The sequence below is a fragment of the Antennarius striatus genome, chromosome 23 (genome assembly GCF_040054535.1).
Source record: "Antennarius striatus isolate MH-2024 chromosome 23, ASM4005453v1, whole genome shotgun sequence".
Lineage (NCBI taxonomy): Eukaryota > Metazoa > Chordata > Actinopteri > Lophiiformes > Antennariidae > Antennarius > Antennarius striatus.
The window spans coordinates 10029436-10042230 of record NC_090798.1 but is presented as its reverse complement, the minus strand read 5'-3'; the positions used below and the strand labels follow the sequence as shown (position 1 = coordinate 10042230).

Below are 12795 nucleotides of genomic sequence, written 5' to 3'. Positions count from 1 at the left end.
AATCAGACGTTATATAACATTGACCTGCAGATGTGTCGAACTGCTGGGTCACCCTTGCTGACCTTGAAGTGAAGAAAAACGACAGGAGCTAATAAGAGAAGAAGAGGAAAAGGAGGAAGGACAGAGAGAAAGACATCATGATTCACTCCAGTAAGTACCTGGACCTCCTCTGTGAACAGCAGGAACTCCTCAGCTCACCAAAGTGATTGTTTGTCTTCAAGAAACATGAAAAAATCTGAGTGGCTTTGATGTTTGGACCTTGATCTGATCGATCCAAATTGATTCTGACCGTGTGACGTGACTCAAATGGTGGGCTCATAGGTTGTGCCACTGTTAATGCAAACATAGAACAGACCAGCAGAAAGGAGAGACGACGTGTCACAGGAAGCGACTAACTTTTATTTCATTAATGCTTCAAGAAGAAAGTAAAATATTATGATTCAACTCATTTAGAATTCTCTACAATAAGAAAAAATAACCCCTTAGTTTTAACACACAACAAATTGGAGAAAGGATCCTTATTGGTTGGTTGATGCTCCTCGTGGCGTTGAGTCATGATGACGGGACGCTAACAGCTAAACTAAACTAAACTAAACTAAACTAAACTAAACTAAACTAAACTAAACTAAATTGAACTGAAGTACACTAAACTAAACTACACAAGAACAAAGGTAATCACAGACTGCAACATCCCGCGACCCTCCTGAATTAAAATTTTTACCCTGACCTACTTGCGTAGGTCAAAGATCAAAGCTAGTGCTCTGATCTCAGTCACTTATCAAAGCACTAGGTTTGATCTATGGTCTTACTCACACTGGCCTTCCCCCTCGTCTTTCTATCTTATCCAGTTCCTGAGAGTACAAAAGTTGAGATTTGACTTTGACCTAGTTTTCTCAAGGTCAAGGTCATCATCTCATTGTCATTCATTTTGCCACCCAAGTAATGTGTGTTTTCTTTCATCTTCCTATCAGCAACATTTGTGAAGATATTTGGTGGACTAACTAACGGACAAATGGAACGGACGAACAAACAACGAACAGACGAACACACAAACCCTGACAATTACAATACATCACAGCTTTGAAGCGGGATGCAACTAAACTAAACTGAACTAAACTAAACTAAACTGAACTGAACTGAACTGAACTGAACTAAACTAAACTAAACTAAACTAAACTAAACTAAACTAAACTAAACTAAACTAAACTGAACTGAACTGAACTGAACTGAACTGAACTGAACTAAACTAAACAACCAAACCAAACCAAACCAAACTAAACAAAACAACAAAACAAACTAAATTGAACTGAATTAAACTAAACTAAACCTGATTAAGTCATGACAGGATGTTGGTTGCTGTGCAGACGAGCATGCTTTAAACCCGTGCAGAGAAACAGGAAGTAGAAATTGAGTCCAACGCATTCCTTCGCCCACAGAACGTCTCTGACGGAGAGAAAGATGTAGATGTAGTTTTGTAAAAAGGAAACCCGGCTTCCTGCCAGATGTCCTGAGAACCACAGAACTAAGAGCAGCTTCTGATTAACAATCAATACAGCAGACGTATTTAACTCTTCCTCTACTCCCCCCCAGATCACTCCATCTGCTCCTTTTTCTGCTGCTGCTGTGTGGTCCAGACCAGGTACAGCCCCCTGTCCATGTGCCAGGATGTGTGCGAGGGGATGGAGTACCTGGAGGAGCAAAGTTTCATCCACAGAGACCTGGTTGAACCTGGTTGAATCAACCGGATTCAACCAGGTTCAACCAGTTCAACTGGTTCAACCAGTTCAACCTGACAGGAGCTTCCCAGCAGAATTCCAACTGTTAAAAACCAAACAAAAAAGAAACCATATCAACAGACTGCAAACAAACATTTAATCCAACCCCCTTCCAATTCGTTTCAGGGAGTTCAGCACCAGAATGGAGCTGGAGGGAAGCTCCTCCCTCTGCTTCCGGAGGAGGGGATACCCAGGCCACGCCTCCCAGGTGAGGATGTGTGTTTGTTTGTTTGCTTGTTTGTTTGTTTGTTTGTTCTGTTAATGTTTCTCTTTCTCAGGTCGTCAGGTCAAGAAGGAAGCTGCCCCTCCCCCCTCCAGAGGGTGAGGATGGGGAAGGGGTGGTGTCATCATTTGTCATCGCCATGTATGATTTCACTGCCAAAGAAGATACCGACCTCACACTGAAACAGGTGATCACACAAACACACACACATACGCACACAAACACACACGCACACACACACACACGTACACACACACACACGCGCACACACACGTGATGGTGTGGTGTTTTTTGTTCAGGGGGAGGAGTACACCATCCTCCACAAACAGGACCAGCTTTGGTGGCGGGCCCAGGACAAACACGGGTACGTCCAGCGATTGATCAACTCTATCGATTGATCAACTCTACTGATCGATCACCTCTACTGATCGTACAGGAGGTGACCTGTGTGTGTGTACACTGCTTTCCTTCAGGAACAAGGGGTTCATCCCCAGTAACTACGTGACAGAGAAGAACCGTATCGAGGCCAACCCGTGAGTCCGCTTCAACCTAGGCTAAAAGAACTAAGATCCAGCTAATGCTAAGCCAAGGAGACCTGAGACCTGATTGGTTGCTTTAATTTGCTTCATTTGTTCTTTAATCAAAAATTCTCAATAATTCTGTTTTCTTCCTTCCTGGAGGTGGTTCTGTAAGAACATCAGCAGACCAGAGGCAGAGCAGCTGCTGAGACAGGAGGTACCAACTGTCTGTCTGTTTATGTCTTTCCACCCATCTGTCTATCTGTCTGTCTACCTGTCCGTCTGTCTTTGTGTCCGTCTGTCTGTCTACATGCCTGTCTGCCTGTCTGTCTACCTTTCTGTCTGTCTGTCTACCCATCTGCCTGTCTGTCTGCCTGTCTCTCTGTCTTGTCTACCCGTCTGTCTGTTAGTCTGTTGTTTGTCCGTCTACCCGTCTATCGGTCTGTCTATCTGTCTACCCATCTGTCTGCCTGTCTGCCTTCCTGCCTGTCTGTCTGTCTGTCTGTCTGACCCGATCCAGCCTCCTGGTTCTTTGCGTGACTAGTTCTGGGTGGTGAACCCACGACCATCCCGTGTGCTTGCGGTCCAGGACAGGGAGGGCGGGTTTCTGGTGCGGGAGTCCAGTCAGAAGGGCATATACATCGTGTCGGTCTACAAAAAGACATTAAGGTGCGTCGCTGCCTAGAGACTCATTCACGCCCAAGTTCGTGCACTCACCGGCGTGTGTTTGGTTGCAGCCCCTATGGGGACGTCCGACACTACCAGATCAAGGTCAGCGATGGCGGACAGTTCTTCCTTGCTGAGAAGCACACGTTCGACTCCATCGCTGATGTCATCCGCTACCACGAACACAATGCTGCAGGTACAGTCTGCCACGCCCCTCGCGTGCGCCACAAACTCGCCTCATGTGTTCGCTGCCCACAGGTCTGATAACCAGGTTGCGGTATGCGTTGGGGCCGATGGGCCGCTGCATCCCCGCCACATCTGGATTCAGCTCAGGTGAGTGGCGCTAAAATGCTAATGTGGCGGGGTCAGTGAAGGGTTTCTGACTGGTTTCGACTCTGTCCCCTTACCCCCCAGAAAAGTGGGAGATCGACCCTAGCGAGCTGACCTTCATGAAGGAACTGGGCAGTGGTGAGTTTGGACTGGTGAGGCTGGGCAAGTGGAGGGCCGAGCAGAAGGTAGCCATCAAGGCAATCAGGGAGGGGGCCATGCACGAGGAGGACTTCATCGAGGAGGCCAAGGTCATGATGTAAGGAGGGAGGGGCCCAGAGGGGAAGTGGACAGAGGGGAGCAGAGGAAGTAATGCTGTGCCCACCTCCCCCCACCCCCCCGCCAGGAGGCTGTGCCACCCCAAACTGGTGCAGCTGTACGGGGTTTGCTTGCAGCAGCGCCCCCTGCTGATCGTGGCTGAGTTCATGGAGAATGGCTGCCTGCTCAACTTTCTGCGACAGAGGGGAGGGGCTTTAAAGGAGGAGTGGCTTCTGTCCATGTGCCAGGATGTGTGTGAGGGTATGGAGTACCTGGAGGAGCACAGTTTCATCCATAGAGACCTGGTGAGTAGTATCAGTAGTGACACTGGTACCTGTAGTAACACTAATACAGGTAGTCATACTTGTATCAGTAGTAATATTAGTGCCGGTAGTAACACTAGTACAAGTAGTAATACTAGTACCACTAGTAATACTAGTAATGGTAGTAAAACTAACACAGGTAGTAATACTAGAACCAGTAGTAACATCAGTACCAGTTGTAATACTAATACCGGTAGTAACACTAGTACAGGTAGTAATACTAGAACCAGTAGTAATACAGTGGTAACTCTACTTACAAAATTAATTTGTTCTGAAAGAAATTTTGTAAGTACAAAATTTCATAAGTAGAGATGCGTTTTCCATGCAAATGCCCTAATCCGTTCCAAGCCCCCCAAAATTCAGACATAAATGTTTTATAAAGCATAAAAATGCATCAAAATATGTTACAAATTCATGTTACAATTAGATTATTACAATAAATGTGAGTTGTGCACGATGTAGAAAACAAAGACTAGAGTAAAGAATAAAAATTACGGTCATTTACCTTTTAACTGCGGTCCTCATTGTTTTTTGCCCTCTTTGGTTCATGTGCTCTTGCCTCACGATGAACAACAGAGTGAATTCCAGTCCTCCTTTTGAACTTCTCCAACCACCCACGCAATGCCTTAAACTCTTTAAACTTACTTTTGTTTTAATAATGTGGCGATTGTAGCTGTGTTACGGCCATTTTCTTTGGTGAGATCAACCAAACACGTCACTTTTCATGTTTTACTATTATCTCCTGCTTTGTTTGTATGGACAAAAAAAACAAACTTTTCTTTTTCTTTTCTTTTCTTCTTTTCTCCATCATTTTCTTGGGGTCCATAGTGAATACTCTAAAAGTTAATATATTTACGTAAAACTATCAGAACACGTCATGAGCTGAATGACGAAGACGCTGCATCTAGCTCCACACAGAGGTCCCTCTTAGCCAATGGGATGCCAGGATGCTAGGTAATAGCCAATGGCGGAGCACCTATTTGAATGTTGCGTTCATGAACCTTTGGGAGCTGTGAGTAGCAACCCATACTGTATTTTTACCTTTCGTGACTCGAAATGCCTGGCAGTTCAAAACTCAGCATCCTTCTACCAATATATTCACTATCTCTCCTCTGGACATGTCCAAACCATCTCAGTCTGGCCTCTCTGACTTGATCTCCAAAACCTCTGACATGTGCTGTTCCTCTGATTTACTCATTCCTGATCCTATCCATCCTAGTCACTCTCAAAGATATCCTCAGCATCTTCATTTCTGCTACCTCCAGCTGTCTCCTGTCTTTTCCTCAGTGACACTGTCTCTAGACCAAACAACATCGCTGGTCTCACCATAGTTTTGTACACCTTTCCTTTCATTTTAGCTGAAACTCTTCTATCACACATCACACCTGACACTTTTCTCCACCCGTTCAATATACCTGTTCACACTCCTTAACCTCTTTTCCACACTCACCATTGCTCTGGATTGTTGACCCTAAGTACTTCAAATCCTCCACCTTCTTGATATCTTCTCCCTGTAACCTCAATTGGGTCCCTCTCATTCACAAACATACTCTTGTCTTACTGTGGCTAACCATCATTCCTTTCCTTTCCAGGACAAACCTCCACCTCTCTAGTTTCTCCTTCACCTGTTCCCTGCTCTCACTACCGATCACAATGTCATCTTCAAACATCATAGTCCATGGAGATTCCTGTCTAACTTCGTCTGTCAGCCTGTCCATCACCATAGCGAACAAGAAGGGGCTCAGAGCTGATCCCTGATGCAGTCCCACCTCCACCTTGAACTCCTCTGTCACACCTACAGCACACCTCACCACTGTCTTACAGTCATCATACATGTCCTGCGCCGCTCTGATATACTTTCTCTGCCACTCCAGATTTCCTCATACAATACCACAGTTCCTCTCTGAGCACCCTGTCATCAGCTTTCTCCAGATCTACAAAAACACAATGCAGCTCCCTCTGACCTTCTATGTACTTCTCAACATCTTCAAAGCAAATGCTGCATCTGTAGTGTTCCTTTTTGGCAAGAAGCCATACTGCTGCTCACAAATGCTCACTTCTGCCCTTAGTCTACCGTCAACTACTCTTTCCCATAACTTCATTGTATGGCTCATCAGCTTTATTCCTCTGTACTTGCCACAGTTCTACACATTTCCCTTCTCCTCCATTTCTCAGGCATCTTCTAAGATCCTGTTGAACAACCCAGTCAGAAAGTCTACTGCCACCTCTCCTAGAGACTTCCGTACCTCCACAGGTATATCATCAGGACCGGGTGCCTTTCCAGTCTTCATCCTCTTCAATGCCCACCTCACTTCATCCTGACTAGTCTTTGCTACTTCCTGGTCCACAACAGCCACTTCCTTTAGTCTTTGTTCTCTCTCATTTTCCTTGTTCATCAACTCTTCAAATTACTCTTTCCGTCTTCCCATCACACTACTGGCACCTGTCAATAGACTTCCATCCCTATCCTTAATCACCCTAACCTGCTGCACGTCCTTCCCATCTCGGTCTTTCTGTCTTGCCAACCTGTATAGATCAGTCTCTCCCTCATTACTGTCCAACCTAGCATACAAGTCATCATAAGTCCCTTGCTTGGCCTTTGCTACCTCTACTTTCACCTTACGCTGTATCTCCCTGTACTCCTGTCTACTCTCCTCAGTCCTCTCACTGTCCCACTTCTACTTAACTAACCTCTTTCCCTGTATACACTCCTGTACCTCCTCATTCCACCACCAAGTCTTCTTATCTACTTTCCTTCTAGATCACACACCAAGTATTCTCCTACCCGTCTCCCTGATCACAGTTGTCCAGTCATCTGGAAGCAACTCCTGACCACCCAGACCCCTGTCTTAACTCCTTCCTAAAAGTCATGCAACACTCTTCCCTTTTCAACTTCCACCATTTCATCCTCTGCTCTGTCTTTGTCCTCTTCATCTTCCTCACTAAGTCATCCTACACACCACTATCCTATGCTGTTTGACCACACTCTCACCTACCACTACTTTGCAGTCACTGATCTCCTTCAGATTACACCATCGACACAAGATGTAGTCTACCTGTGTTTTCCTACCTCCACTCTCATAGGTCACCCTATGCTTCTGCCTCTTCTGGAAGAAAGTATTCACTATAGTCATTTCCGTCGTTTTTGCAAAGTCAACCACCATCTGTCCTTCTGCATTCCTCTCCTGGATACCAAACGTGCCCATCACCTCGTCATCACCTGTGTTTCCTGCACCAACATGTCCATTGAAGTCTGCACCAATGACAACTCTCTCACTTTTAGGTATGCTCTGCATCACTTCATCAAAGTCCAACAAGAATTTTTCCTTCTCCTCCAGCTCATATCCTACCTGTGGCGCATACCCACTAACAACATTGAACATCACACCTTCATTTCTAGCTTCAGACTCATCACTCTAGCCTACAATGTTTTTACCTCTAGGACATTCGTAACATACTCCTCCTTCAAGATAACTCCTCCATTTCTCTTTCTATCTACACCATGATAGAACAACTTGAACTCTGCTCGTTAACTTTTAGCCTTGCTACATTTCCACCTGGTAACCTGGACACAGATGTCAACCAACTCTCTACCTTTTCCTGTTGTAGCTCCAACAATGAATGTCCCTAGTCTCAGTCCTTTACTCTTGGCGTTCCTCTTCTCTCTCTTCCTACGAACACACTGTCCTCCTTTCCTTCATCGACCAACAGTAGTCCAATTTTCATTGGCACCCTGTAGGTGAACAGCACCGATAGCGGTCGTTGTTAGCCCGGGCCTCGACCGATCCGGTATGAAAGTCATATATTTGATTTGGCAAAAGTTTTACGTTGGATGCCCTTCCAAACACAATCCTCTGTATTTATCTGGGCTTGGGACTGGCATAATAAGACACTGGCTCTTGCCCTCTTGTGCCATTCTAGTACCAGTGGTAAAGCTAGTACCGGTAGTAACAGTAGTACAAGTAGTAATACTAGTACTGGTAGTCCTTAACCTACAAACACAACTGATTTTTAGAGTTTGATTGTAAGTTGAATTTGTTTGTAAGTCGTTATTTATTAAATTCCGATCAATAATCTTCATGTGAGGTCATTTAATGTCATTACTGCTCTAAATACTGAAGTAGTATTCCCTAAGACTGTTGACAATCTATTGTAGGTACTGTAGCATCTAGCAGGTAGCATGTAACATGTAGCATGTAACATGTAGCTTACTTTTAGAGTCAGCTGTTGATGATCCACTGTACGTATTGTAGCATGTAGCTTAACTTTAGAGTGAAGTCATAGGTGAAGCTGCGAGAACACAGCAGTGCTGCTCCCACGGGGGGTTGTGGCAGAAAGCAGAACTGCAGGACAAACTGTCAGATATAGTGGCGCTCATTTGTTCATATCCCAGAATGTTCCTATGTCGAAGACTATGTTGAACCAGCCCTGCCTGATGTAGAACTTCTTGCATTATGGTCTCTCCTGGTCTTCTTGCCTCCAGGCTGCCAGGAACTGTCTGATTAATGAGCACAACGTCGTGAAGGTTAGCGACTTCGGGATGACCAGGTAAACATGGCGTTACTTCACGTTTCACAGGAGAGGTTCGTTCATTGTTCCTGTTTGGGTTCTGGGTGTGACTCGATCTGCTTCAGCCTCTGTGTTGCTGCTCTCAGGTATGTTTTAGACAACCAGTACAACAGCTCCAGCGGCGCCAAGTTCCCCGTGAAGTGGTCTCCTCCTGAAGTCCTACACTACACCAAGTACAGCAGCAAAGCTGACGTCTGGTCCTTTGGTAGGAAACCACTGGCTTCACCTTCCACTCATCTAGGAACCGTGACGGGTTGATCTTCAGAACTTCTCAGAAACTCCTTGTTCTCAGATGGAAAAGCATTGAGGGAGATATTTGTGTGCAGGTGTGGTGATGTGGGAGATTTATTCTGAGGGCCGGACGCCGTTTGAAAACTACACCAACCAGGATGTGGTAAAGGACATCACCAGGGGTGTCCGGCTGTACCGCCCACACCGCGCCTCGCAGCCGCTCTATGCCGTCATGTACCGCTGCTGGCATGAGGTAGGGCGAGTCACACCTGGTCACAAGGTGAATCACACCGGTCCTCTTCACCTCACCTCTACTCTTCTGTCTCCTGTTCCTTCCTTTTCTTCTGTGGTGGTGCAGAGGCCTCAGGGTCGGCCGTCGTTCTCAGAGGTTCTGAAGGAGATCAAACAGCTGGCAGAAAGTCTGGATTAACACAACTATCATGAATGTACAGAATGTACAGACTATCAATAATACATTTGAATAGTAGAAGTTTATATGCAAACATCAAGGAACATTTAAATCAGTTTTTAAAACCATTCAAAATAATTGCAATCTCAGAAACATGGATCAATACAGTTAAAGGAATGGATTTTGAACTGGATCAGTATGAACTTCACTGTGCAATCCGAAGGAACAAGAGCGGAGGAGGGGTCGCTGTGTATGCGAACAAAAACTTGAATTATAAAGTAGTAGAAGATATGACAACTGTGATTGATAACTTGTTAGAATGTATAACAATTGAAATGTATAATGAAAAAAGTAAAAAGGTAATCATCAGTTGCATTTACAGAGCACCAGGATCTAGTGTTGAAGCATTCAAGGAATGGATGGAAGAATTTTTTTAAAAAACTAACCAAAAGGTTGTTTTCATCTGTGGTGACTTTAACATTGACTTGTTAAATCCAAATAAGCACCAAATAATTGATGACTTCATCAATGCACAGCATGAGTTTATATCCAACAATCACCAGACCTAGCAGAATCACCACCGACTGTGCTACTCTAATTGACAACATATTCACTAATGATATTGAAAATAATACAGCAAGCGGATTATTAATCAATGATATCAGTGACCACCTACCAGTTTTTACAATTTATAATATATTTATAACCAATTTATAACAGCCAGCCGAGAAATCACCCAGAGGAGAGACTAAAATACAGGCGTCTGAGGACAGAGGAAACTATGAATACATTAAAGAATGACTTATTGGCACAAAATTGGGAGAATGTATATAATGAAAAAGACAGTGATAGTGCATATGAAACTTTTATAAAAATATTCACATCATGATATGATAAAAATTGTCCAATAAAACAATGTGACTGAAATCAAAAGTACAAAGATCGACCATTGTTCAGAAAGGGATTACAAAACGCCGGCAAAAAGAAAAATACACTATATAGAGAGTTCATTAAAAAAAACGAACAAAAGAGATAGAAAATAAATACAAAACATATAAAAATAAGTTATGTACAGTAATAACAAAATACAACATTAAAGGAAAGGGTTTTTTTGGTAAATGTTGGACCAAAACTGGCAGATGAAATCCCAGATCCATGTTTAGATAAGAAGTGGGGTGACAACTTTATAGAAAGGAATCCCAGTTTAATGTTCCTCACGGCAGTGGAACGACAGGAAATAATAGATATTGTAAATAAATGTAAAGGTAAAACATCTATGGATTTAAATGAAATTGATATGAAAGTTGTAAAAAAGGTAATTGAGGGGATTTCAGAACCACTAACATACATCTGCAACTTATCATTCCAGGCTGGTAAATTTCCTAACAGCATGAAAATAGCTAAAGTTGTACCGCTGTGTAAAAATTATAGGCCTGTTGCCTTGCTTCCACAATTCTCCAAAATCCTAGAAAAATTGTTCAATAACAGACTAGATAAATTCATAAATAAACATAAATTACTCTCTGATGGTCAGTATGGATTTAGAGCAAACAGTTCAACATCACTGGCATTGGTAGAAACAATTTGGAGATCACCAATGCCATAGATCATAAACTGCAACTCTGTTGGAATATTCATAGAACTCAAAAAAACATTTGACACGTTCAATCATGACATTTTAATCAATAAACTTGAGAGGTATGGGATCAGAGGGTTAGTACTGCACTGGGTCAAAAGCTATCTGAGCAACAGGAAACAATTTGTGAAGGTTGGTGAATATTCAGTCATGCTTGGACATTGCTCGTGGCGTCCCCCAGGGGTCAGTGTTGGGTCCTAAACTGTTTATTCTTTATATAAATGATATATGCAAAGTTTCAAAGGTATTAAAACTAGTATTATTCGCAGATGACACTAGCATTTTTTGTTCTGGGGGGAAATTGCGCAAACTACTGGGAAGGGTCACTGATGAAATACGCAAATTAAAAATGTGGTTTGACAGGAACAAATTATCATAAAATCTAAGTAAGACCAAATTCATGATATTCAGCAACTGCAATAAGAACATTCACGCACATGTACAGATAGATGGGGTGGATATTGAAAGGGTATATGAAAATAAGTTTCTGGGGGTGATAATAGATGACAGGATTAACTGGAAAGCTCATATCAAACACATACAAAGCAAATTATCAAGAAGCATTTCAGTTCTGACAAAGCCAAACACATTCTGGACCACAGATCACTCCACACTCTCTACTGTTCTCTAATTTTACCATATTTACATTACTGTGCAGAGGTCTGGGGCAACACATATTAATGTACAATAAATTCATTATCCATATTACAGAAAAGAGCCATAAGAATAATTCATAATGTTGGTTATAGAGATCACATAAACCCACTATCTTAAAATCCAGAATATTAAAACTCACTGACATTATTCATTTTCAAACAGCACAACTCATGTGCAAAGCAATACATAAGACACTTCCTGGTAATATTCAAAAAATGTTTTTCAATAGAGAAGGGAATTATCATCTGAGGGAGGGGAGCACAACTTAAAACATCAGAGGTCACGTACAACATTGAAAAGTTTTTGTGTTTCTATTTGTGGAGTGAGGGTGTGGAACAGGTTGGGTGTGGAGCTCAAGCAGTGTCCAAACATGATCCAGTTTAAAAGGCACTTAAAGCACATGGTTTTCTCTGGGTACAGGGAAGGGGAAGGGGTCTAACAATCGGGTGTTTTTTATTAATTCTATTTGTAACTTACTTTTCTGTTTATTCTCTTTTCTTGTATATATGTTTAGTACTCCATTTGTTTATTTACTTATTTAGTACTGTGCACTCTATTACTATAAGTAGGGAATTTATGTCAATGGAGAAGTGAAGAAGGGGAAGGATTTGTGTGTTATAAGTATTATTGTTGTCTTGATAATTGTTATTTTGCGCACATGTTTGAAATAAAAAGCATTCATTCATTCAGTCATTCATTTATTCAATGTGTATTGTAATAAAGCAGGCAAAGTGGTCAGTGCAATTATTGTGTAACTTTTATTTCAACTTTTGTGTCATTTCTGTGCTGTGTTAAAGTTTATTGTCATTTCCTGTCTGTTTTGTAGTTCTGCCGTGGTGGTGGTGGCAATTATAGATGCAACACTAAGCTGGCCATGCTAGATATTGAAGCCATCAATAAAGTTTAACACCATCTGTATAAAGAACCGGAGTACTCGCATGGATCAAATGGGAGCAGAGAATTTCTTCTTTGGTCTTTAAATGCCATGAATTTAACTGAGGGTCTCATCCAAATTAAAACAACATGGATGAAATTATAAATAAAAGATGGAATATATTTTAGAAACCCTTTGAAATACACTAACAAAATACAAACTTCATAGTTTAGTTTGATTTAATTTTATAAAATGTATAAACGGAATTCATGGTTTAATTTAATTTAATAATTTAATTCAATTTAATTTAACTTAAACTTAACTTAATT

General features: G+C 42.3%; 1 protein-coding gene across 3 annotated transcripts; it reads left to right on the top strand.

The window, feature by feature from the left end:
* On the top strand, positions 1-12281 carry txk (TXK tyrosine kinase). Of its 3 annotated transcripts, none has more exons than XM_068308314.1 (16): positions 1-150; positions 1591-1639; positions 1902-1983; positions 2054-2185; positions 2298-2362; positions 2472-2531; positions 2679-2733; positions 3106-3185; positions 3254-3378; positions 3441-3515; positions 3597-3768; positions 3856-4072; positions 8574-8638; positions 8746-8864; positions 8986-9143; positions 9249-12281. In XM_068308314.1, exons 1-16 carry the CDS (start codon positions 138-140, stop codon positions 9318-9320), a joined length of 1539 nt encoding a protein of 512 aa, XP_068164415.1. In that variant the 5' UTR covers positions 1-137; the 3' UTR covers positions 9321-12281. The 3 variants fall into 3 exon arrangements, with proteins under 3 accessions (XP_068164415.1, XP_068164414.1, XP_068164416.1); XM_068308313.1 differs by having other exon boundaries at positions 3061-3185; XM_068308315.1 differs by lacking the exons at positions 8986-9143; positions 9249-12281 and adding an exon at positions 7175-7373 and having other exon boundaries at positions 3061-3185.
* Positions 12282-12795: the final 514 nt, after the last annotated feature.

What these genes read in the sequence shown, in the direction of transcription:
- txk (XM_068308313.1), top strand. An exon ending in CCGACCTCACACTGAAACAG is followed by an intron (nt 2,186 to 2,297) that starts GTGATCACACAA and finishes TTTTTTGTTCAG; the next exon opens with GGGGAGGAGTACACCATCCT. An exon ending in CACATCTGGATTCAGCTCAG is followed by an intron (nt 3,516 to 3,596) that starts GTGAGTGGCGCT and finishes CTTACCCCCCAG; the next exon opens with AAAAGTGGGAGATCGACCCT.